The sequence below is a fragment of the Odocoileus virginianus genome, chromosome 34, assembly GCF_023699985.2.
Source record: "Odocoileus virginianus isolate 20LAN1187 ecotype Illinois chromosome 34, Ovbor_1.2, whole genome shotgun sequence".
NCBI classification, from domain to species: Eukaryota; Metazoa; Chordata; class Mammalia; order Artiodactyla; family Cervidae; genus Odocoileus; species Odocoileus virginianus.
Window position 1 is genome coordinate 22,966,131 of NC_069707.1, and position 27,352 is coordinate 22,993,482.

The 27,352-nt window shown below is 37.4% G+C and overlaps 1 protein-coding gene across 5 annotated transcripts in view; it reads right to left on the minus strand.

Moving 5' to 3' along the window:
• VTA1 (vesicle trafficking 1) overlaps nt 1-27,352 on the minus strand; it is a 68,734-nt gene that overhangs the window by 18,367 nt on the left and 23,015 nt on the right. For 3 of the 5 annotated variants that reach the window (XM_070461570.1, XM_070461573.1, XM_070461574.1), the window contains 3 exons: nt 27,087-27,214; nt 25,961-26,036; nt 2,019-2,139 (listed from right to left, as the gene is read on the minus strand). In XM_070461570.1, coding sequence (XP_070317671.1) covers nt 2,019-2,139; nt 25,961-26,036; nt 27,087-27,214 — 325 coding nt within the window. The remainder of the gene's footprint in view (nt 1-2,018; nt 2,140-25,960; nt 26,037-27,086; nt 27,215-27,352) is intronic. The other 2 variants (XM_070461572.1, XM_070461571.1) reach the window with 1 other exon arrangement.

Consider the following 27,352-nt stretch of genomic DNA (forward strand, 5'->3'; position numbering starts at 1 on the left):
ATATTTAATAATCTACAATATTAGAGAGGACCTAAAATAACCATTTCAGAACAAAAGAGACTATGATAATGATCAAAATGTAACACTTCCTACTTTCAAGAGAAAAGGTTAAAATTTTTAGGATGAGAGGTCACTGATACTCAGAGTACCTGAAAAACAAAATTGATCATTAGGTATTTCAATGTATCTAGAATGATACCTCTGAAATACTACTGAAAAGTATAATGATATGTTTAAAACAACAAAGATATTTTCATTTTCAATGTGTATTTAAGAATTGAGACATAAATCAAATGTCTGAAATTATGAATATTACATGTATTTTTACATTTACTACATGTATTTTTATGTACCTTACTTAAAATAACAGAAGTGCCTCTGCTTCAGTTTCTAATCTAATGCGATTAGTAAAAGTGTAGAAAGGCTGGTTCCATCTTTGCTTATAATTCTTAAGCAATCCATTTTCCTTGGGTTAGCCAATATTTTACTTTAGCTTCACTTCTTCCTTTTAAACTGACAACTCCAAAATACCACTTTTAGCCTAGATCTTTCTTCTGAAATCTTGGGTAGAATATCTAATTGCCCTTGAACTTCTTCAAGGAGTAATCACATTGACATTTCACTAGAAACCAAACTGTTGGACCTTGATCTTGGATCTTCCAACCTCCGTAACTGTGAGAAAATAAACACCTTTTGTTTCAGCCGTCCAGTCTATGGTACTTTGCTGCGGCAGCCCTAGCAGATTAAGCCAACAGGAGACAGGAGGAGGAAATAAAGCCGGTAAAGTAGGTCGGTTCCATATCACAGTGAATCTTGCTTATTAGGCTAAGGATCTCAGATCTTTTCTTTCGGACAACTATAAATGACTAGTCGTTCTGTACACAGCAGTACTGACACATAACATTCTGGCTATGGACAGCATTAAAGCAGGGAGAAAAGTACGTAAAACATTCAAAAATATTAAATGAAAAAGTGAGAAATAAAGTTGTGGCAATAAACTTTAAAAAATCCAATTTCACTGTTGTGATGTAAATAAGCCCAAAACTTAATCATGCTTTAGAACAGTCAACTTTAAACATTTAATAACAACTTAGTATTACAGTATTCACGCTGCAGTGTTAGTAAAAAGAGCCCAGGACTTAAGAGTAAGAACTCCAGTTCTGGTTCCCTTCTCTGTGGGTCTATGAAATTAGGACAGCTAAACCTGAAACCTCAGTTTCCTCTTCTGCAAACAAGAATAACATCAAGTGTCAAAGATTTCTGAGGGTGTGCTATATATAAAAGACTATCTAAAGATTAAACAAGTGTTTTTTTCAGAAATAGCAGAAAATTCACTTGAAATGCTGTATGTTGCATCTCTAGAGTTTACATGTAGTAGCTATATGTACAACCATAGTGCTGCTTTTTTAAACTGAATGGTATCATAAAATTCTAAACAGACTTCTTAAATAAGTCAACCACCCAGATGCATCAAAAGAACAGTGTGTATAATACCAACTGTGTTAAGAAAGTGAGGATATATATTCCTATTTACTAGTAATTTATAAAAAATAACTTCTATAAACATATACAAAATACTAAAAAAATACTTCTTTTGGTTTCAGTAGAATCTGGGATGATAAAGAGTAGGGTGGAAATGAGAAATTCACTTAAGATTTTTTACATACTCTATTACAAATTTTGTGAAAGTATTACCTACCCCCCTTTCCCCTCCAAAACTCACCTTATTAAAAAATAAGTTTTCAGTTTTCTCTATGGTTTGGAAACATTTTATAGACTACAAAAGGACTGCCTGTCCCATGTAGCAATGAAATCTGATCAGATGCAGGAGAAAACCAAGCCATTCTGTTGTTGACACAAACAGATATTAGAGCAGTTTTGCCTTAATTTTTCACTTGTCCCTAAGGTTATAATTTTACAACTGATTTTGGACCTGATGAAGGAAGTAAAATGGCTTCCAAAAATTCTGAATAGTAATATATTGAACAATTATGATTCCACCAAATCATTTTACTTACATAAATACATACCATTATCTTCTTCAATCCCAACAGGCCCTGCTTGAGGAGTCTCTCCATTCTTTAAACAATTATGAATATATGTTGCCTTCCACCTTGCATACTTTCTGTGTTTCACATTCTAAAAGAAATATTTTTATGTCAATGTTAGACTGCAGTAAAGAAGTCAAATAAAACTATACATTATGATGACCTATATCATACTTCTAGATAAAACCTATTTTTGCATGGTTCAGCTCTGGAATATTCTGGCAATCTCCCCATGTCATCACTGGATTCTACCAACTGCCTAGGGCATGACAAACTTCATGAAAAGCTATCTTCCTCAAGACACATAACTAGTTCTCTCTTAAGGTTTCATGTTTCAGAAAAGGACTACAATGGAACTATGAGGGTGTCCCTCCAGTGAAACTTACAACTCTTAATGCATAGGAGATAGGTCAAATGTAATTTAAAATTAAATATAAAAGAAAACAACAATTTTCACTAAAGAGGGAAAAACTGATCTGTACAAATCTACAAAAACTAAGATGCTATAGTGGCCAAAGCAAACATATGAACAACTGACTGACAGCTGGGCAAACTTTACCTTTTAACTTGTGTTATTTAACAGCTCTAAATATCATTTACCTTAGTTCTAAAAAGGGGGAAATAATATATCATAGGGTCGCTGGAAAGAGAACTGGAAAATCAGTGAAAAACCTGCTAGTTACCTCTTCTTTCTTAAGACTTTTTCTATATTCATTGATCAGTGGTACTGCTATCACCTGGGAGCCTGTTAAAAATGCACTCTTCAAGTCCAACTGAGACCCACTGAACCAAAATCTGTACTTTATCAAGACGTTCCTCCTTCCCCCAGGTGATTTGTACGTACAGGAAAGCTGGAGAGGACACATGATTTTGTCATGTTGAAAACAGATGTAATTAGTCTGTTGTAAAGATCCATTAAGTCATCAGTAACTGCAAGTACTGCATACAGTTCAGATACTCAGTTGAGTATTCTGCAATGTGAGATTCTCTACATACTGCTATGGATAAGTGCTTCTCTGTAGCTAAAACGGTAAAGAATCTGCCTGTGATGCAGGAGACCCAGGTTCAATCCCTGGGTTGGAAAGATCCCCTGTGGAAGGGAATGGCAACCCACTCAAGTATCCTTGCCTGGAGAATTCCATGGACAGAGGAGCCTGGTGGGCTACAGTCTGTGGGGTCAGGAAGAGTCAGACATGACTGAGTGACACTGCACTACACTATAGACTAGTGGTGTTTGTCTGTGTGCTCAGTCACTCAGTCAGAACAGACTCTTTGTGACCCTATGGGCTGTAGTTGGCCAGGGCCCTCTGCCCATGGGCTTTCCCAGCAGGACTACTGGAGTGGGTTGCTATTTCCTACTACAGGGGATCTTCCTGGCCAGGGATCAAACCTGTCTGGCGTCTCCTGCATTGGCAGGTGAATTCTTTACTACTGTGCCACTTGGGAAGCTCTAGGTAAGTAGTATATAAAAACCTCAAAAAAAAAGTAATGCTCCAAATGACTCAATTTGCATATTTAAATTTTCTTCTCTTAATAATTCTCTCATATATTCAATTCTTTAAAAAGGTCCATACTTTGATTCTCATTTTCTTCCAGGTACAATTATAATTTGCTCCACTTCACAAAGAAGCTTTTCAGCAGCATCCATATTTAAAGTCTTCAGTTCTTTATTATTCAATTCACTCCATGTGGATCTTTCCTGTTCTGTTCTCATTCTTGTCACTCGCAAGGTCAGAGAACTTGAATGTGCCCAAGTCTTTTAATGGCAGGGAGACCACACGTGGCAGTCTCTACCTTACTTAATTTTAAGTAGTCAGTTCGACTGAGGAATTGCTCTTGCTAATGTCACCAACAGCCTATTCCACACGCTAGTAAACCCAACCAACACTTTCAGGCATCATCTTACCAAACTTGTCAGCAGCATATTAAACACGAGACCATCCAAGCTTTGTGAAATATTCTGTTTCTAGTTTTTATGACACTATATTCTGGTTTCCCAAACATCTCTTCTGGCTGCTAATCCTTTATCAGATCTCTAAATAATCCTAAATACCCTGTCCAAGCAGAGACTGTAATTTGGTGGGTTAAATCAATGCTGACTCATACAATTTTAAGTATGAATTATATTTTCCACATAATTCAATACTAGAAAAGGCACAGAAAATCCAAATTCTTAACTTCTTGTTTAAAAAATGGAAGGTCTAATAACATCAGGGCCATATTTATTTGGTACTAATTTTCTTAGTAGAAGCAGCCCCTTTCAGATGATGCACATAAGTTCAGATTTATCTATTCTCTCTATAACACCACTCCCCTACCCCACCTCCCTCTCTAGTTCACATACCCTTATATCAGTTGTCATTTATTATCTCACAGTGGGCAGTCTTCACCCATTGTATTTCCTGCGATTCCTGCAAGCCTCAGGACTCCTGTCTTATAGCTTATTTTCTTACCTCTCCATACTCATTCTCATGGTTTTAAATACTACCTTTATCTTTATTCCTAAATTTATGTATCTAGCTAGAATTTGCTTCTGACAAATATCCAGTGACTACACCTGGATATCTCATGTACAACTCAAATTATTTTGTCCCCAGCTGTTCTCTCGACGGCCCCCTCCCCGCTGCCCCCGCCTCACTTCTTCCTCCACAGAATCGCATTCTCCCAAGTCAGAAGTCTTTGGGAATCAAGCTTTGTACCTTTCTCTCACCCTGTGTCTCTCTACTGACTCCCGCACGTAATTTATCAGGACCCCAGTTGATTATGCTTCTGATAACTTTCTAGAACTTCTGTTCTGTTCAGTTCAGCTCAGTTGCTCAGTCGTGTCCGACTCTTTGCAACCCCATGAATCACAGCACACCAGGCCTCCCTGTCCATCACCAACTCCCGGAGTTTACTCAAACTCATGCCCATCGAGTCGGTGATGCCATCCAGCCATCTCATCCTCTGTCGTCCCCTTCTCCTCCTGCCCCCAATCCCTCCCAGCATCAGGGTCTTTTCCAATGAGTCAACTCTTCACGTGAGGTGGCCAAAGTATTGGAGTTTCAGCTTCAGCATCAGTCCTTCCAATGAACACCCAGGCCTGATCTCCTTTAGGTTGGACTAGTTGGATCTCCTTGCAGTCCAAGGGACTCTCAAGAGTCTTCTCCATACTTCAAAAGCATCAATTCTTCGGCGCTCAGCTTTCTTCACAGTCCAACTCTCATATCCACACATGATCACTGGAAAAACCATAGCCTTGACTAGATGGATCTTTGCTGGCAAAGTAATATCTCTGCTTTTTTATTTTTTGTCTCTGCTTTTTAATATGCTGCCTAGGTTGGTCATAACTTTCCTTCCAAGGGGTAAGCCTCTTTTAATTTCACATCTGCAATCACCATCTGCAGTGGCCTTGGAGCCCCCAAAATAAAGTCTGACACTGTTTCCACTATTTTCCCCATCTATTTCCCATGAAGTGATGGGACCAGATGCCATGACCTTAGTTTTCTGAATGTTGAGCTTTAAGCCAACTTTCACTCTCCTCTTTCACTTTCATCAAGAGGCTTTTTAGTTCCTCTTCACTTTGTGCCATAAGGGTGGTGTCATCTGCATATCTGAGGTTATTGATAGTTCTCCTGGCAATCTTAATTCCAGCTTGTGCTTCTTCTGTAACAGCCCCTTAATCTGTCTCCTTTCTTGTATTCTTGTCTTATCCCCACTACACCTCTATCATTCAGTCTTCAGAGTAGAATGATCTTTCAAGATATAAATCTACTCATGTCAGTCTTTTTAATGGCTTCCAGTGTACTTAAAATACAAAACTGTAACTCTAGCTACAGATCCTACTCTACTTGGTTCTTGACTGTTTAATTTCCTCTAATGTTCTTATCTGTTCACTTGTCACCAACAAGCTACCCTGGCAGCTTTCCTGTTCCTAAACACATGGGTCCCACTCACTGTGTTCCCTCTGCCTTTTCCCCTTTCCTCACCTAGCTAACTCTTAAGAGCTCATTCTTCATAGATCAGGCTGAACATCATTTCCTCTGAAATGTTCTCCTGATCGCCTCAAAATTTTCTCATATTTTAGAAAATATTACTTACCACAATTTAATTACATTTTACATGTATGTTTATGAAGGCCCCCACACCACAACAGGCATACTCTAAAATATAAGCTCTTCAAAGGTAGGGTCTATGTCTGTCTGTTGTTAATGACAAATTAAGCACTTAGTTCGGTGACGAGCATACAGTAGCTGCCCAACAAATATACACATCTCAGATATATGATAGCTTAAATGATTAGGATGGCAGTTATTCTGTTTAATGTACAGATTTATTATTTGTGGTGGCATAGTGAGTACTAGGTTTAAGATGTTCAGTTAAATTTATTATATACTTAGGTAGAATGATTTGAAATATTCAGTGTTTGACTATTTTTGACATATAGAAACAGCACTATCACCTGGTTCAACTTTTTTCCCCTCCACTCCCATTCTTTCAGAATAAGCAATGTGCGCTAAATAAAACACTGGGTTTCCTCACTTGTTTCACTGTTTCAAAATCCTGAACAATAGGGACTGAAGCTCTGCAAAGAGTGAATTCTTCCCACACTTAAGAGTCTCTAGGTTTGCATGTTTACTTAAATTGAGTATCTGTAAAATAACATTATTTAAAAACTATTACTATTAACCTATACTCCAGCAAATAAGTCAATATATTATTTCTGTTTTTAGGGAACTAATCATCTTGTTATGGATACAGAATTAAAATATAAATGAAAATTATTATAAAATAGATTAGCGAGGAAGTATTACAGATTTTCTTGGAGTAAGTAAAGCAAAGAGTTCCTCGAATGAAGGAAAAAAAATGGAATAAAGGATAACTGATAAAGCAAATAGTACTTCAGTTTGGTCTTGCAGGATGGATATGATGTAAAAAAATGGTGGAAAGCAATAATAAGACTATTCTATGGAGAAGTATCAGCAAGGTCAGAAAGGTAGAAACATACAAGGTGGACAGGCAATGAGGGAGAAGAAATAAATTTTGCCATGGATATAAGATATATATTAGAAACTACTAGAGTAAGTAAGCCAAATCCAAGATAAGATTGAAGTCTTGGACAAAAATGTTTAAAGTAGTCTATAGGTTATAAGCAGGGAAATCCACTAGACCATTCAGGTATGACCTAAATCAAATCCCTTACAATTATACAGTGGAAGTGTCAAATAGATTCAAGCAATTAGATCTGATAGAGTGTCTGAAGAACTATGGATGGAGGTTCACAACATTGTTCAGGAGGGAGTGATCAAGACCATGCCCAAGAAAAAGAAATGCAAAAAGGCAGAATGGTTGTCTGAGGAGGTCTTATAAATAGCTGAGGAAAGAAGAGAAAGAAAAGGAAAAGGAGAAAAGAAAAGATCGCCCATTTGAATGCAGAGTTCCAAAGAATAGCAAGGAGAGATAAGAAAGGCTTCCTCAGTGATCAATGCAAAGAAATAGAGGAAAACAACAGAATGGGAAAGACTAGAGATCTCTTCAAGAAAATTAGAGATACCAAGGGAACATTTCAGGCAAAGACGGGCACAACAAAGGACAGAAATGGTATGGACCTAACAGAGGCAGAAGACATTAAGAAGAGCTGGCAAGAATACACAGAAGAACTGTACAAAAAAGATCTTCACAACCCAGATAATCATGATGGTGTGATCACTCACCTAGAGCTAGACATCCAGGAATGAGACGTGAACTGCGCCTGAGGAAGCCTCACTATGAACAAAGCTAGTGGATGTGATGGAATTCCAGTGGAGCTATTTCAAATCCTAAAAGATGATGCTGTGAAAGTGCTGAACTCAATATGCCAGCAAATTTGGAAAACTCAGCAGTGGCCATGGGACTGGAAAAGGTCAGCTGTCATTACAATCCCAAAGAAAGGCAATGCCAAAGAATGTTTAAACTATCACATAATTGCACTCATTTCACACACTAGCAAAGTAATGCTCAAAATTCTCCAAGCCAGGCTTCCATGGTACTTGAACCATGAACTTCCAGATGTTCAAGCTCAATTTAGAAAAGGCAGAGGAACCAGAGATCAAACTGCTAACATCTGTTGGATGATAGAAAAAGCAAGAGAATACCAGAAAAACATCTACTTCTAATTTATTGACTATACCAAAGCCTCTGACTGTGTGGATCACAACAAACTGTGGAATATTCTTTAAGAGAAGGGAATACCAGACCACCTTACCTGCCTCCTGAGAAATCTGTATGCCGGTCAAGAAGTAATAGTTAGAACCGGACATGGAACAACAGACTGGTTCCAAATTGGGAAAGGAGTACGTCAAGGCTGTATACTGTCACCGCGATTATTTAACTTATATGCAGAGTACATCATGCAAAATGCTCCGCTGGATGAAGCACAAGCTGGAATCAAGATTGCAGGGAGAAGTACCAATAACTTCAGATATTCAGACACCACCACCCTTATGGCAGAAAGCAAAGAACTAAATAGCCTCTTGATGAAAGTGAAAGAGGAAGAGTGAAAAAGCTGCTTAAAACTCAACATTCAAAAAACTAAGATCATGGCATCTGGTCCCATCACTTCATGGCAATTAGATGGGGAAACAAAGCAAACAGTGGCTGATTTTATTTTTCTTGGCTCCAAAATCACTGCAGATGGTGATTGCACCCATGAAATTAAAAGATGCTTACTCCTTGGAAGGAAAGCTATGATCAACCTAGACAGCATATTAAAAAGCAGAGACATTACTTTATCAACAAAGGTCCATCTAGTCAAGGCTGTGGTTTTTCCAGTAGTCATGTATGCATGTGAGAGTTGGACTATAAAGAAAGCTGAGTGTCGAAGAAGTGATGCTTTTGAACTGCGGTGTTGGAGAAGACTCTTGAGAGTCCCTTGGACTGCAAGGAGATCCAACCAGTCCAACCTAAAGGAGATCAGTCCTGAGTGTTCATTGGAAGGACTGATGTTGAAGTTGAAATTGGAATACTTTGGCCACCTGATGTGAAGAGTTGACTCATTTGAAAAGACCCTGATGCTGGGAAAGATTGAAGGCAGGAGGAGAAGGGGATGACAAGGTATAAGGTGGTTGGATGGCATCACCGACTCCTTGCACCTGAGTTTGAAAAAGCTCCGGGAGTTGGTGATGGACAGGGGAGCCTGGCGTGCTGCAGTCCATGGGGTCGCAAAGAGTCTGACACGACTGGGCTACTGAACTAACTAACTGTAGGTTATAAAGCACCTTCACATGCTGTCCCTTTAATTGGTCCTTCCCATAAACCATGAAATTAAGCAGGTAACATTTTACTCACACTAAGGCTCTGAGACATTAAAGCCTGACCCAATGTAAAATACAGATTAATCTAGCATTTACTGACTTCCCTGGTGCCTAGAGGGTAAAGCGCCTGCCTGCAATGAGGGAGACCTGGGTTCGATTCCTGGGTCAGGAAGATCCCCTGGAGAAGGAAATGGCAACCCACTCCAGTACCCTTGCCTGGAAAATCCCATGAACAGAGGAGTCTGGTAGGCTAACAGTCCATGGGGTTGTGAAGAGTCGGACACAACTGAGCGACTTCACTTCAACCCAGCATTCAAGGCCTTTCACTTTATGGACATGGCTTCAGTCTCATTTCCTACCCTTACCCTCACTCCAACTGGGATTCTGTCCCATTTTCAGTCTTTTTGTATGCTATTCTTCCTCTTTCATATGGTTTCCTCTTGTGTCAAAAGTCTCCTCTTCTTTTAGGCTCACGTTCCCATAAAAGACACCCTGATTCCCAGGAGGTCCACAGGTATCTGGCATTTACTTAAGTCACTTCCCATGCTAACTGCTAGAGGTAATGAGATGAACGCGTTAGCCATGTGCTTGGGAGTCCAATGTGAAAATCAGGCAATAACTCCCATCATTAAATGTGACGCCTGTATTATCTAAAGTCTATAATATTTTCTTCACGTTTTTCTCTTAGGAATCTTATAATTCCATCATCAGAGAAATGAGGAAGTGGCATTACAAAAGTAAAATGACTTACCCAAGGCCACATTAGCAGTCAACTCAGCTATCCCATTTCAAGGTGCTCTGGTTAGCTACAATTAGCAAAATGCAATTTGCAATTTAGGTAGGAATATATAAAATACAGGAAAATGGGCTTTTAAACAGTCAAAGGTCAGATACTTAATGTGTATTTATAAGGGATATATTTTGGTAAATATAGAGAATCATTTTGAAAGTAAATGAATAATTGTTTAGGAAAGTTAAGTTACTTTCTTTTAGAATCTTTTTTAAAATGAGACATATTTTCTTTGGTTTGAAATAATTTAAAATTTTCTAAAGACTCAGTTAAGTAAGTCATATTGTAATGATTTTAGAAGGTTCCTTCATTCCTAATTTCATAGTATGAACAGTATAGAGATATTTAAACCATCTTGGGTTCCTTCATTAGTATGTGAGATTTAAAAAATATTAACCTGAAACGGGTTCATTTTAATAAATACAGTAAAAAAGTTCCTCCAAAGCAGATAAATACAATAGTTTAATTTATAATCCCCACTATTTCCAAGATGCCTCTAGAAACTGGTGCTTACAGTTTGAGCAGATTTTGGCAGTTGTAACAAAAGCTAATTCACTTTTCAATTGTGTTAAAATAAAGGATGCTCAATATAAAACAATATTTGAAGAGGAGAATTTCAAGATGTCAATATTTTTGAAATCTTTTAACTCCTTTTGGCTGATTACAGACATCCTTTCTGGGAAATAGGAATTAAAAAAAAATTTTTTTTTTCCTTTTTTAAAAACTTTTGTCCCTGGCCTTTAAGTTCCTGTTTTGTGACTAGGCTGATGAGTCGCTGACGTCTGCAAATTTTGGCCACTGAAGTCAGCAGTGGATAAATAAGAATTTTCATTTATTTTTAAATCACTTGCACTTGATATGCTGAAGAATGACTGGCTAGCAAACACCAATCCTATGTTACAAGAGGGGTTCTCAAATCCGGTATATATAAAAATCATATTAGGGTACAATAAAAAATAAACTCCTGGTCTAAACTATAGAAAATATGATATAAGTCATTTTCCATTAGGAAACCAAAAAGCCACTTTGAAAGAGAATGCTTTATATTATCTGTCTACAATTGTTCCTCTTGAACCCATCCTGTGCAAGTTAATCTCCAGTATGCACTGGAAATGCTTTCGTCAAGGCTGAGGATTACTCCTCTCTTGCTAAATTCAAAGCTTCAATGTCATCTTACTTGTTCCCACCAGCATGGAGAGTCGAGTACTCCAACCTCTTTACAATTCCTTTACACTTGGTTTCCTGGTTATCAAAGTCTTTTGGTTTTCTTTGCCTTGCTAGGTCCTACATATGGATTCGATTCTTTCTCATCTCCAGGTGGGGAGTGCCACAGCATTCAGTTCTTGGACAAATTTTCAAAACTTTGATCTTGACTATCTCTTTCTAACAGCTTTAAATACCATGTGACAACTCTCAAATTCATATCCTCTGCTCAGACCTTCTTCTGAACATCAGGATGTATAATTCAGTTCAGCACTTCACTTGTATATCTGATAGCTCAAAACACCCAAAGTTCAAAACTGATTTTAGATCTTCCTCTATCAAATCTGTTCCTCCACAAGTCAATAAATGCCTTCTTGTTGTTCAGGCCCAACACTCTGAAGTTATTTTTAAGCCCCCTATTTCTCCTATTCTACCAATTAATCTTTTCAATTCTGTCAGCTCTACATTCAAAATATATCCCAAGTCTAACCACTACTCATAACGTTTTCTACTGCAAATTCTGGTCTAAGCCACCAATGCCCTCACTTTATTAATAATATACTGATAGGTCTCCCTATTTCCACCCTTGTCCATTAAAATGTAATAATACTTTAAACACAGCAGTCAAATTCAATCAATTATGTTTGAACTCCATCCCCCCACCTCCCTCCATTCCTTTCACTCTAGATTCAGCTACACTGCCTTTCTTGTTATGTCTTGAACTTTACGGGTAACTCTGCTGTTCACAAATCTTGGCACTTTTTCTTGTCTCTTCCTTGAACATCTGTATGATTCACTTCACTGTCTTCTTCAGGGCTTCTTTTTCATGTTGTCTTCTTAGTGAGACCTTTCCCAAATACCTTATTTAAACTGAACTTCCTATCCCCACCATGGGAGACATCCCATGATGTTTATCATCTGACACACTATACATTTTATTTATTTGCTTACTGTCTATCCTTACCAGAGGAATGTGATTCCTATGATGTCAGGGATTTAATTCACTGCTGTATTATTAGTGCCTAGAATGGTGTCTGGAATATAGTAGAGATGAACAAATATTTGTTGAATGAATGAATGGAGAGCAGATTCTGGAATCCATGTTTTTTTAAAATCAAGTACTGCAAATGATTCTGAAGCTGGTTGTCCTAGAATGGCATTTTGCTAATGAATACATGTGAACATTAAACTTGAGCGCACAGTTTGACTTGGGCTTCCACGGAAAAGTCAGGGGATAGGGTGAAGCGTATCCTTGAAACTCCCTAAGTTATATGCAAAAAAAGCAATACATGTATGCATGGAAGATAAGTCACAGTTTTCATAACATTTCAAAGTAGTTAGCGACACGAAAGAAAGTAAAAATCTCTAACTTGGTGATAACATCACAGATAATATATTTGTACCCTTAGGCCCACAATTCTCCCAAGTATCAGTCAGTTCAGTCGCTCAGTCATGTCTGACTCTTTGCAACTCCATGGACTGCAGCATGCCAGGCCTCCTTATCCCTAACCAAACTGTCCCAGAATTTACCCAAACTGATGTCCATCGAGTCGGTGATGCCATCTAACCATCTCATCCTCTGTCATCCCCTTCTCCTCCTGCCTTCAATCTTTCCCAGCATCAGGGTTTTTTCCAATGAGTCAGCTCTTCACATCAGGTGGCCAAAGGATTGGGAGTTTCAGCTTCAACATCAGTCCTTCCAATGAATATTCAGGACTGATCTCCTTGCTGTCCAAGGGACTCTCAAGAGTCTTCTCCAACACCAGAGTTCAAAAGCATCAATTCTTTGGTGTTTAGCTTTCTTTATAGTCCAACTCTCACATGCATACATGACTACTGGAAAAACCACAGCCTTGACTAGACAGAACTTTGTTGGCAAAGTAATGTCTCTGCTTTTTAATATGCTGTCTAGATCAGCCATAACTTTCCTTCCAAGGGGTAAGTGTCTTTTAATTTCATGGCTGCAGTCATCATCTGCAGTGATTTTGGAGCCCCCCCAAATAGCCAGCCACTGTTTCCCCATCTATTTGCCATGAAGTGATGGGACCGGATGCCATGATCTCCCAAGTATATTATACACAAAAAATAAGGGCTATATATAACTCCCATTAACATTGGACATAGCACAATGAGAATCAAATATTGAAGTTTATAATCACAAATTATATGTATTTCATGTAGATTTATTCAAAAATTTTATGTCTTTATATTTTTCAAAGCAACTAGAATTTTACAAAAACGAAACAAAAAACAAATGACACTAAAACTGTAGCAAAAAAGCTTAACTAAAATACACATTTAAATTTACTCTGTTTTATGATATTTGAAATGTATACTCTAATTAGCCAAAAGATATCCAAAGGTGGCTCTCCTGGTAGCTCTGCTGGTAAAGAATCTGCCTGCAATACAGGAGATCCCGGTTTGATTCCTGGGTCAAGAATATCCCCTGGAGAAGGGATATGCTACCCACTCCAGTATTCTTGGGCTTCCTTGGTGGCTCAGCTGGTAAAGAATTTGCCTGCAATGAGGGAGACCTGGGTTCGATCCCTGGGTTGGGAAGATCCCTTGGGGGAGGGAAAGGCTACCCACACCAGTATTCTTTCTGCCCTGGAGACTTCCAAGGACTGTATAGTCCAAGGGGTCGCAAATAATCTGACACGACTTTCACTTTTCACTTTCATCCAAAGAAAGTATGAGCATTAACCATATAAAACCTAGTCCATCAGGGCAAGAAAAGAAGCTATTATTATCTTTTTTCGGGGAAAAAAAAATCTCTCTATATATACACAGATATATATGTTTTGGGAAGTAATTTATTTTATATAATTTCATTAAGCTGGGAGAAGTTTTTAAGACTAGTACAGAATATCTTTCACTCAGATCACCCAATTGTTTACATTTTATCAATCTACTTACATATGCCTGACTTCTTAGTATGCAAAATGTTAACTGCATTTTTGTCAGTACTAATTTAAGTCACTCTGCCCTCTTATCCTTTCATTAAGCATTTGCCAAGATGAAGGATAATCTCATGGACAATGGTTATTAAAATCAGGAAATTTAACACTTACAAAAGAGTACCATTTGATTCACAGTTCCAATAAATTCTATAAATGGCCCAATGATGTCCTTGGCAGTTCCTCCTTTGGGTCTACTTATAATAACTTAAAAAGCAAACATTATTTAGTTGTCAGGTCTTTTACGCCTTTAATCCAGACAGCCTTTGTTATTAGTGTTTCTGGACACTGACATTTCAGGTTGTATTTGTCTGATGTTTCCTTATGATTAGATTCAGATTGTGAGATGCTTGTCTTTCTTACTTCAACTCATTAGGAGGCACATTATTAGCTGGTCCCATTACTGGTTGTATTAGGTTCGACAACTTGGTTAAGGTGGTATCAGACCGGTTTCTCCGTTACTAGCTTACTATTTTTCCTTTTAAACTTAATCAATAATTTGAGGGGAGATATTTAGATACTAATGCAAACATCCCGCTCTTCACCAAATTTTTTACCCACCAGTTTTAAACCCCATGAATGATTTCTAACTTTATTGTTATTTCTCCACTTCTCTACTTATTAGTCAGAACTCTACTATAAGAAGCTTTCTCTATCCTTCCATTGTTTATTTCATTGTATGCTTCAGTAGGGAGCCATGAATTCTTACTTTTCAATGGGTTACCTATTAATACCATATTTTGATAGTCAAATTGTCCCTGATACGGACAGTAGGAAAACTTTCAAACTGGCTTCTGGATCTTTCTGACATGTGCTTGTGATTATGGGAACCACTTCTTTATTTTCTGGCACAGTAGGAAGGACTGGCTTCATGTAGGCTCTTCCCTGACCCAGCCCAAGCTTCAGCCCTGTGAGACCTGAGAGCTCTTTAGAATCCAACTCAGGCACTACAGGTGCTCCCTGTTACTGTCGTTGCTTTTAGGTTCTTTCCATACAGAGATATGGGTATTATGTTTTATGTGCATGTGTACACAGATCTATGTGTATACAGTGCATGCAAATAAATACATGCATTTATTGTCTATACACATTATTTACATGTATAACTATTTATATACATGTATTTACTTTGCCTTATTTATACAATATATTTAAAAGCATGAGTTAATATGGACATCGCCAATTCAAATCCAACACTATAACACAATCTAGTCTTCTCCTATCCCCTAATGTACCTTCCTTTCCCAGAAGAAACCTGGCTCCCTCAATATATTTACTCAATTGCACAATTCTCGAATACAGAGTAAGCAGTTTTAGAATTGCCAACCAAATACCATCAAGAAAAACCAAACCTACTAATAATAGTTCAATATTCAGCACTTTTTTGGTGTGGTAAAACTGATATACCTTGCTACATACAAATCTTAAAAGTGTATAGTCTGATGAGTTTTGACAAAAAGATTCATAAGTGTAAAATGTATTCTTATCAAAACACAACATTTCTACTTTTCTAGAAAGTTCTTTTATATCCCTTTCCAGATCAACTTCCCCTTGCCACAGACCAAAATACTAATTTTCTTCACTAGAATAAAATTACCTATTATAATACTTTATATAAAGGGAATCATATAGTTTGTATTCTTCTGTTTTTTTTTGCTCAGTATAACGTCTACAAAATTGAAGCATGTTTTAGGGTGTATCAGGAGCACCTTTTTAAACCTTAATAACAGCACAATTTATTTATCAGTTCCTCTGCTGGTGGACACGTGGACTGTTTCCAGCTTTGGGCTATTATGAATAAAGTTCCTATGCGCACTCTTGAACAAGTCTTTTCTGGACATGTTTTCATTTCTCTTGGATAAACACCAAGGAATGGCTGGATAAAAGGTAGGTGGATGTTTAACTTTATAAAAATCAGCCAAATCTTTCCCCAAAGTGGTTATTACATCTAACATTTTCACCAAGCAATGTATGAAAGCTCTTGTTTGCACATTCTAGCCAATATTGAGATGTGGCCAGTCTTTATTCATTTTAGTTAATATTACTGTTTTTAAACTATTTACCCACCAATGACTGAGAGGAGCATGTTGAAATCTCCAACTATAATTATGATTTTTCATATATTTTCTGTATTTCTATAACTTTTTTTTCCATAAAGTCTTACTAGATACATAGACTTTTATAACTGGCATCTTAATGAACTGTAACAACTGATGAACAAAATGTCCCATTTTACCTCTGGTAAAACACCTTAAAATTTATCTCATCTAATATAATATGACCACTTCCAATCTTTCTTACTTAGTATATTTACACTGATGATTTTTTTCATCGTTTCATTTTTAAAATAAGGATGTCTCTTATAAATAGTATAAAGTTAAGGCTTGCTCTTTTATAAATCTCTACTTTTAATTTGGAGTGTTATTTCACTTATAGTATGTATTCATACAGCTGTATGTAGGCTTAAAATTTGCCATTTGTTTTATATTAGTCCTATCTATTAGTTTCTATTCCCTTTCTCTGCTCTCTTTTGGGTTTACCAAATATATATATATAGATATCTATCTATATCTATATATAGATATAGATACAACAATTTTTACTTAAACAGGCATATATTTAAAGAAATGAAGAAAAAATATATAGTTTTAAGTATATCAATATTATGCACCATATCATTATACTTTATTCCTTCCTATAAATTCAAGTTGTCATCTAGAAACATTTCTTTCGTCCTGAAAAGCTTCCTTTCTGCTTTTAGTTCTTTATTGCAGAACTTCTAGTCATGAATTAATTGATTTAAAAATGCCTTTTACCTTCATTATTTGAAGGTATTACCTTCATTATTTGCTTTGCTCTACATAGAATTCTGAGTTGTCAGGGTTTTTTGCTCATTTGTTTTTTCTTTCAGTACTTTCAGTTCAGTTCAGTCACTCAGTCATGTTCGACTCTTTGAGACCCTGTGGACGGCAGCATGCCAGGCTTCCCTGTCCATCATCAACTCCCAGAGCCTACTCAAACTCATGACCAACGAGTCAATGATGTCATCCAACCATCTCACCCTCTGTCATTCCCTTCTCCTCCCGCCTTCAATATTTCCCAGCATCAGGATCTTTTCCAATGAGTTAGTTCTTTGCATCAGGTGGCCAAAGTATATTCAGTACTTTAAATATGCCAATTTCATTATCTTCTTGCCAGAATGTTTTAAAAAAATGAGAAATCAACCATCTTTCAAAGCACTGTTACCTTGCATGTAATGTGTTGTTTCCCAAGACTGCTCCTCTTTCTCAAGAAAGATAGATTTCTTTCTTCCATCACTGATCTCTACTGGTTGGACCATGATGCTCTTGGGTATGGTTTCTTTGTATTTATTTTGGTAGAGATTCACTGAGCTTCTTGGATCCGTAACTATTTTTTCACCCAGTTTAAAAAGTCTATGGCCATTATTTCTTCAACACTTTCTTTCTAGTCTGTTTCGGAACTCCAACTGTACACGTTGGACCTCCAAATATAAAGTAATAATACATAATGCTTATTTCTGAATAAATATACCTTAATATATAAGATTTGAGTAGATAAGGATATTCTTTCTAAATATAGGACACTAGAACATTATCCACCAACTAAGAAAAGCAAAAACTAATGTTTGTTGAGCATTTTCTATATGCTAGGTACTTTGTTAAAGGCTTTACATGAATTTTCTAATTTAAAATCCAGACACCTTCATGAAGCAGGCACTATACTTTTTATCTTACAGATGTGGGGACAGGTTTACATAACTCAAATAAATTACTCAAAGTCACACAGTTACAAAGTGGTATATGGAATTTTGAGGTCAATGCCTGTAGTACTCTTATCCACATTATACTAACACTGCATGCAAAACTCCACCATTCACTTACAGTTAATTGAAGAGCAGATACAAGCCACTGTTCTTGGCAATTATTATGCAGAGGTGAATAAAAGAGAAATTTCTACTCTAGCAAGAGAGACAATGCTAACCCTCATATATCTATTTATTATTATAATTACTAAGAATGAGACTTTCAGTGTACAGTGAGAGCATGAAAACTTAAGGTACGGTATATGTACAAAACACATGATTTGGGGACTTCTCTGCCGGGAGAAATATCAATAACCTAAGATATGCAGATGACAACACCCTTATGGCAGAAAGTGAAGAGGAACTAAAAAGCCTCTTGATAAAAGTGAAAGAGGAGAGTGAAAAAGTTGGCTTAAAACTTAACACTCAAAAAACTAAGATCATGGCATCTGGTCCCATCACCTCATGGGAAATAGATGGGGAGACAGTGGAAACAGTGTCAGACTTTATTTTTTGGGGCTCCAAAATCACTGCAGATGGTGACTGCAGCCATGAAATTAAAAGATGCTTACTCCTTGGAAGGAAAGTTATGACCAACCTAGACAGCATATTAAAAAGCAGAGACATTACTTTGCCAACAAAGGTCCATCTGGTCAAGGCTATGGTTTTTCTAATAGTCATGTGTGGATGTGAGAGTTGGACTATAAAGAAAACTGAGTGCCGAAAAATTGATGCTTTTGAACTGTGATGTTGGAGAAGACTCTTGAGAGTCCCTTGGATGCAGGGAGATTCAACCAGTCCATCCTGAAGGAGATAGGTCCTTGGTGTTTATTGGAAGGACTGATGCTTAAGCTGAAACTCCAATACTTTGGCCATCTCATGTGAAGAGTTGACTCATTGGAAAAGACCCTGATGCTGGGAAGGATTGGGGGCAGGAGGAGAAGGGGACGACAGAGGATGAGATGGTTAGATGGCATCACCGACTCAATGGGCATGAGTGTGAGTGAACTCCAGGGGTTGGTGATGGACAGGGAGGTCTGGCGTGCTGCGATTCATGGGGTCACAAAGAGTCAGACACAACTGAGCGACTGAACTAACTAACTAACTGGTGGTCCAGTGATTAAGAATCTGCCTGCCAATGCAGGGGACACAGGTTTGATCCTTGGCCTGGAAAGATCCATATCAGTTCAGTATCAATCAGTTCAGTCGCTCAGTCATGTCCAACTCTTTGCGACCCTGTGGACTGCAGCACACCAGGCCTCCCTGTTCATCAACAATTCCTGGAGTTTACTCAAACTCATGTCCACTGAGTTGGTGATGCCATCCAACCATCTCATCCTCTGTCATCCCCTTCTCTTCCTTCCTTCAATCTTTCCCAGCATCAGGGTCTTTCCAAATGAGTCAGTTCTTCACATCAGGTAGCCAAAGTATTGGAGTTTCAGCTTCAGCATCAGTCCTTCCAATGAATATTCAGGACTGATCTCCTTTAGGATGGACTGGTTGGATCTCCTTGCAGTCCAAGGGACTCTCAAGAGTCTTCTCCAACACCACAGTTCGAAAGCATCAGTTCTTCGGCGCTCAGCTTTCTTTAGAGTCCAACTCTCACATCCATACATGACTATTGGAAGAACCATAGCCTTGACCAGATGGACCTTTGTCGGCAAAGGAATGTCTCTGCTTTTTAATATGCTGTCTAGGTTGGTCATAACTTTTCTTCCAAAGAGTAAGCCTCTTTTAATTTCATGGTTTCAATCACCATCTGCAGTGATTTTGGAGCCCCCCAAAATAAAGTCTGTCATATGCCACAAAGATCTGTCATATGAAGATCTACAGGCCACAGGTCAACTAAGCCCATGTACCACAACTTCTGAGCCCAAGTGCCTAGAGCCCACGCTATGTAGCAAGACCAGAAGGCTCTGCCATGAGAAGCCCAGCATGGCAAAGAAGAGCAGCCCTACCTCAGCCCCAAGCGCAGAAAGCCTGCATGCAGCAATGAAGACCCAACACAGCCAATAAAAGCAAAAAAAGAAAACCACATCATTCTGTAAGGAGATGCATTTCTCCTGATCTACCATGGTTTTCCAGGGTAGCAATAAGATGCTGCTTAATTCCAAACTTTCCAGTGCAAATGAATACCTTAAACAGACCATCTCCTCTGAAGCCAGCTATTCATGTACATGATCGTTCCAGCTATGTTGCAGCTCTGTTTTTTAAGTAGGGAGAGCTCCAGATTGAGATATAAACAGGATTCTCTGGGAGCTCCAATAGAGGAATGTCAGATTAGCGCCAATCAAAACATGGTCTGAGAACCAGGGCTGGCTTGAAAACTGTTTACCAGTTTTGTGACAAGATAGTACAGAAATTGAGAGTATTTAGCAGACAAAACATATCTGGCTTGTATTTTATATGTCTTCTTAAAATCTTATTTTTCTAGATAATCATTACTTGTATTTTACAAAACAATCAGTCTGCAACAGAGGGGCTCTGACAACTACCTTTCTGTTCTTTTAAAAATTTTCAGAGCTGATAAGAAAAAGAAAATACTATTTTTTACCACTTAAAAAAAAAGATAATTAAAACAATTAAAGATAGCATTAAAACTTAATGATAATTAAATCATTATCTTGATTATAAAGATGGCAATATTAAAAGATTATTTTAAAATATACAAATAAAAATTATAAGGTAATGTTTCTCAAACAGCATTATTTGAGAAGCAAGAGAAACAAATCTTTTTGAAGAGTTTCAGTTTTATCAAAAAACTATGGGATACTATACAGTTAACAACCACTACATTTCCTTTATAAATGAACAAGTAAGATATAGCAAGTCCTGAAATCTACCTACAGGAGTATATATTTAAAAAAAAAATCTGCCTACCTGAAATCCTTAAACTCACTCTTTTCTCACCTTTCTGTTTCCTATCTTTGTCTCTGCTAGTATTTTTAAAGTACAGAATGAACTGAAGTGGAAGTTGAAAGAAGGGAATGAGTTACAACAGTTATGAGTAACCAGCTATACCCAGTTTTTAAAAATCTCATGTGATTAATAGTTATTCTGAAATAAGAAATGTTCCAATAATTTGCATCTTGATTTAGGCAGTGAGTGCTTAAATCATAAGTTAATAAATACAAGCCTCAGATTTCCTCAGACAACAATGAGAACCTACAACAGGGAGTAAATGCCGCTGACTACCTGTTTCTGCAGCAGCTGCTAAAGTGGAGCACTGTTTAAAACTATAACACTTTAAATCATGATTTTGAAAAAGCTATTTCCTCAGTAATAATGATAGAGATGCCATTTCTAGAAATGAAAAATGATGGAACAAAACAACATTAAAAGTAAGAGAAAACAGAATTTGAAACCAGGCTGATCAAACTGGTTGGCTGGATTATGCTATTGACGCATGGACAACCTTGCCAGTATTTTAGTTTCCTTGTCGGTTGCCTTTATTTAGTCAACCTTCAATCATGGCCAAAAACCCATTTACTAGTCATGTAAGGATAAGATCGCTGTGTAATAATAGGATATGAAAAATGTCAGTACTGTATGCCAAACAAATTATAATTTTTGATATATACAACTTTCACTGGATACACAAATTTCGCATGCTGTAACAAACATATGTATGGCAGTGAAAATGACCTACTTATACTACATATTAATTGTGTGTACATTCCTTTTCTAATTTAAAATGCAGGATTTTTTTTACATGAAGACCCAAAAAATAAATCTCAGCCCAATAAAGTAGCTTCAGGGACTTATTTTCCATGCCGTCCCTACAATGCCTAATTTTCTCCATACTATTTCAGACCTGATTTCGGATCCTCCTGATTTCTTGATCCTTTAACCACCAAAACAGATGTTGATTTCCTACTTCAGTGCATATGCAAGGCAAAAAAAATTATGTATTTCATGCTTATACTACATATATTCTTCAGTATCCTCAGTATTTAAACAAATCTCCACCAACTCCTCTTGAAGTCCTATCATTTGTCCTATTAGGTAGTCTTGGCTTTAGCTACTATGTTCAAGTAACTAAGGAAGCTGTTCCCTATTCAGGGTTCTTCAGTTCAGTTCAGATGCTCAGTGTTGTCAGATTCTTTGTGACCCCATGGATTGTAGCACACCAGGCTTCCCTGTCCATCACCAACTCCTGGAGCTTGTTCAAATTCATGTCCATTGAGTCAGTGATGTCATCCAACCACCTCATCCTCTTTAATCCCCTTCTCTTCCTGCCTTCAGTCTTTCCCAGCATCAGGGTCTTTTCAGGTGAGTCAGTTCTTCACAACAGGTGGCCAAAGTATTGGAGTTTCAGCTTCAATATCAGTCCTTCCAATGAATATTCAGGAGTGATTTCCTTTAGGATGGACTGCATGGATCTCCCTGCTGTCCAAGGGACTCTCAAGAGTCTTCTCCAACACCACAGTTCAAAAGCATCAGTTTTTCAGTGCTCAGCTTTCTTTAGAGTCCAACTCTCATATCCATACATGACTACTAGAAAAACCATAGCTTTAACTAGATGGACCTTTGTTGGCAAAGCAATGTCTCTGCTTTTTAATATGCTGTCTAGGTTGGTCATAACTTTCCTTCCAAGGAGTAAGCATCTTTTAACTTCATGGCTGCAGTCACCATCTGCAGTGATTTTGGAGGTCCCCCACCTCCTCCCCAAAAAAAGTCTGTTACTCTTTCCATTGTTTCCCCATCTATTTGCCATGATGTGATGGGACCAGATGCCATGATCTAGTTTACTGAATATTGAGTTTTAAGCCAACTTTTCATCTCCCCTTTCACTTTCATCAAGAGGCTCTTTAGTTCTTCATTTTCTGCCATTAGGGTTGTGTCATCTGCATATCTGAGGTTATTGATATTTCTCCCGGCAATCTTTGATGCCAGCTTATCCTTCATCCAGCCTGGCATTTCTCACGATGTACTCTGCATATAAGTTAAATAAGCAGGTTGACAATATACAGTCTTGACATACTCTTCTTCTGATTTGGAACCACTCTGTTGTTCCATGTCCGGTTCTAACTGTTGCTTCTTGCCCTGCATACAGATTTCTCAGGAGGCAGGTCAGGTGGTGTGGTATTCCCATCTCCTTCAGAATTTTTCACAGTTTACTGTGATCCACAGAGTCAAAGCCTTTGGCATAGTCAATAAAGCAGAAGTAGATGTTTTTCTGGAACTCCCTTGATTTTTTGATGATCCAAAGGATGTTGGCAATTTGACCTCTGGTTCCTCTGCCTTTTCTAAATCCAGCTTGAACATCTGGAAGTTCACGGTTTATATAGTATTGAAGGCTGGTATGGAGAATTTTGAGCACTACCTTGCTAGCGTGTGAGATGAGTGCAATTGTGCAGGAGTTTGAGCATTCTTTGGCACTGCCTTTCTTTGGGATTGGAACGAACACTGACCTTTTCCAGTCCTGTGGCTACTGGTAAGTTTTCCAAATTTGCTGGCATATTGAGTGCAGCACTTTCACAGCATCATCTTTTAGGATTTGAAAGAGCTCAACTGGAATTCCATCACCTTCATAGCTTTGTTCGTAGTGATGCTTCCTAAGGCTCACTTGACCTTGCATTCTAGGATGTCTGGCTTTAGTACCTAAATGTAAACTTATGTTCTTTTTTCTTTTGAAATACAGATGTAGTACATGCTAAATAGATATATTTATATGTCCCTTAAGTAAAACAAAAACAAAACAAAATACCCATTACTCACTTAAGATTTATGAACATTTTGTTCTTTTTCCTGTATCTGTTACTTTACCTATTGTCTGGGTACCCCACTTGTTGACAGTTATAACTTCATGGAACTGTGTGCGTGCTTCTGAGATATGTGGGCAAAAGCAGCTCCTCCAAGAAAGAAGTAGGAGATGCTTCTCAGAAGGAAGAGACACTCAGAAGGATATGGCAAACCGATCTGCTACTTTGCCTCATTATGACATTCTCTTCTGACATCTGACATTTCCATCATCTAATTGTGTTTCTTTATTCACTTCTTACTCTAGCCTTTTACATGCAGGTGTTTATCAGGATGTTTATCTAACCATATTCTCTTTCAAAACTATCTTCTTAACCTGAGAGTTTGTCTACTCTCTTAACTCGAACTTTCACCTCTATTTTGGATATTTCTTGTCTTTTGACTTCCAAGAGTCTTGTGGCAATTTATTTTTGATTGGTATACCTGCACTTCAAATTTTAAATCTAAGTTTAAACATATTATTATTCCTCAGGTCAAAGACAACCCACTTTGTAGGAGGTTCCACACTAATAATCAACTAGTTCTTTTGCTCAAAGTATAGCTCTTTATTCAAAAAAGTCCTCTTACTGAAGATCCCAGTCTTTTTATCATCTGTCTAATCTGGTTTATGACTTACTTTTCAGGTCTCTTTTTCTCCTTCACCCACCTAGTACTCTCTAAAAAAAATCCCATGGACAGAGAAGCCTGCTGGTCTACAGTCCATGGGGTCACAAAAGAGTCGGACATGACTGAGCAACTAAACAACAACGCATACTAGTTTAAACAGGAAAAAAAATCTAGGTAAATAGTGACAGGAGATGGGAGCAGAAATGGAGCCAAACAGTGGATTTACAGAATCTTTAAATATAAGTGAGAAGTGTCTCTGATTTTCACACTCCAAGTCTCAGTTTTCTCTTATATTCAGTACTTCCCTATTTCAAGAAAATCTGAGAGAAGTGGCCTTTGATGGGCATTGCCCCATATCCTAGAGAGGTTTTGGAAATATCTGCTGGTGGTTTCCAGTCATCTGACTGGTGGAAGAATGCTCTGAGGGCAAGGGCCAGGGACGCTTGATGCTTTGAAATAAAAGGGAAAGTCACACTCAGTAAAAGGTGTCCCTCATTTAGCAGTTTTGAACTGTACTGCCCATTTCTGCCAACTCAAAAACTTAGCTTATGATCATCAACCCTAGAGCTTCACTTCATTTTACATATAAACAAAGAATATTTTGCACAGTTTTGATATATTGTTTTATGAAAACGTAAGCTATCTCATAGATTGTTTTGTTTGGAACTTTACTCTGAACAGCTAACCATTTTGAAAAAAATCATTTTTCATAAAAAGCAATCTCTCCAGAGATTTCAAATCACTAATAAGACATTCCTCTATCAGTCTCACTTGTAACTCCCTTTTCTTCTTTCTCTTTCTAAAGCAATCTCTCTCCTCTCAGAAAACAATTTTTCCATTTGAATGGTAAAGCCCACTACAGTGAAAACAGCACTGAACTGATGGCAGTAAGTTCATCACTTTGCCTCAATTTGCTCACACATAAAACAAATATGTGCTCAACTTATTTCAGAGTGGTTCTGAGAAAGAAACTGATAAAATGGATAGGAACTACCTCGTAAAAATATCAAGTTGTATACGCATTTTACAATAGAAACAAATCTCTAACAATAGTATTTTTGGCAAGACACAAAATAGGAAAAAAAAAGAAAAAAAAAAAAAAAACAGTCCTAAGAAGTTTCTGCCTCCAGTAATGCTTACCAAATAACAATAAATAAGTTTAACAGCACCAAGGATCAGTAATATTTAAAAACTCAATAAAATAAAACTATGAACCTGGGGTTCAGAGACCAATATAGTAGCTATGCACTCACTAAAAGTGTTAAACACATTCTGGATTTAAAGAATCTACTACAAAAAAAGAACATTTATTGTTAAAAAATAATTTCGCCTTTTGTGTTTAACTTTTTAAAATGTAGTAGACAATTTAAAATTACACGTTTTGCTTTTACTACATTTCTGATGCACAAGGGCTCTAAGTAAACAGTGCAATAACAAAACTAATAAAAAGCAACAATACTGATCTCTAGCTAATAAGGCAATAAAGAATATACACTCACTTCATCAGTGAGTTCTCCAAACACTGTTATGACATCTATTAAAAGACTTGCAGTATAGAAGGACTTGATCATGTTTCTGGAAGAGAAAAGAGAGTTCATTTAATTTAAATGAAAAATGTAAGATGCAGAATTAGTCTTGTAGCTACAAGAAGAAAACTTCCAATGTTTTAAAAAGCACTCTGAAGTTCATGTTTTCAATAAAATCAGATTTTAGGAACACAATGGAGCTCCTTCTGTAAGCTGTATTAGCAGGAAGTGACAACACATATTACAGGTGAATATGGTACAACAAGGTTTTCACAATATGCTTTTCATTTTAGAAGATGTAGTGACAATGCTATCTGAATTGATATTATGCTACGTGTATTTCTTTGTATTTAAGTTTTACTATAATGACAAATCATCTGAGTCAGTGGGATTGGAAATTTTTAAAATCAGTATCACTGAACCAGGATGTTTTGGCTAACAGTAAAAGGTTATGGTGTTTCCAGTGGTCATGTATGGATGTGAGAGCTGGACTGTGAAGAAAGCTGAGCATCTTAAAGGAGATCAGTCCTGGGTGTTCATTGGAAGGACTGATGCTGAAGCTGAAACTCCAATACTTTGGCCACCTCATGCGAAGAGGTGACTCATTGGAAAAGACCCTGATGCTGGGAGGGATTGGGGGCAGGAGGAGAAGGGGACGACAGAGGATGAGATGGTTGGATGGCATCACCGACTCGATGGAGATGAGTTTGGGTAAACTCTAGGAGTTGGTGATGGACAGGGAGGCCTGGCGTGCTGAGATTCATGGGGTCGCAAAGAGTCGGACACGACTGAGTGACTGAACTGAACTGAACTGAGATTTTATTAACTGCTAAAGAATGGCTAGTGAGTGTATTTACTGAGAAAATGAATCTGCTCTGGGTACTTGTTTTTCAGCCATGTTATCTAAAAAGTCAGGATCACTTTTGTAACCCAGACTTATTCTAAGATTCCAAAAAAAAACCCCCACTTAAATCATTAATCAGGAAGACTGAAACTTCTGAAAAAACTTCAGAAGACTGAAACTTAAGAAAAAAGCTGGAATAATTCCGGTTATACAGTAATAAAACTTGTCATTTTTATTTGATCTTTCTTTACTTACTTGTGAAATCTCCCAGCACGATCTTCATTATCTGCATACAAAAACATTTTCAAAGCATAATTCTCCAAATGTGCAGAACCAACTATTTCTTGAGTAATAGCTTCATTATCACCCAACTGTTTCTTAAGCTAAAATGAAATGAGATATAGAACTTATGATTCTGGACTCAGAAGCGTATACCAAGAACAAAAAATCCTAATAATCAAATCCAATGTTTAAAAAAATTTGAAGAAAGATACTCATGGTAACCTAAAAGTATAATTTAG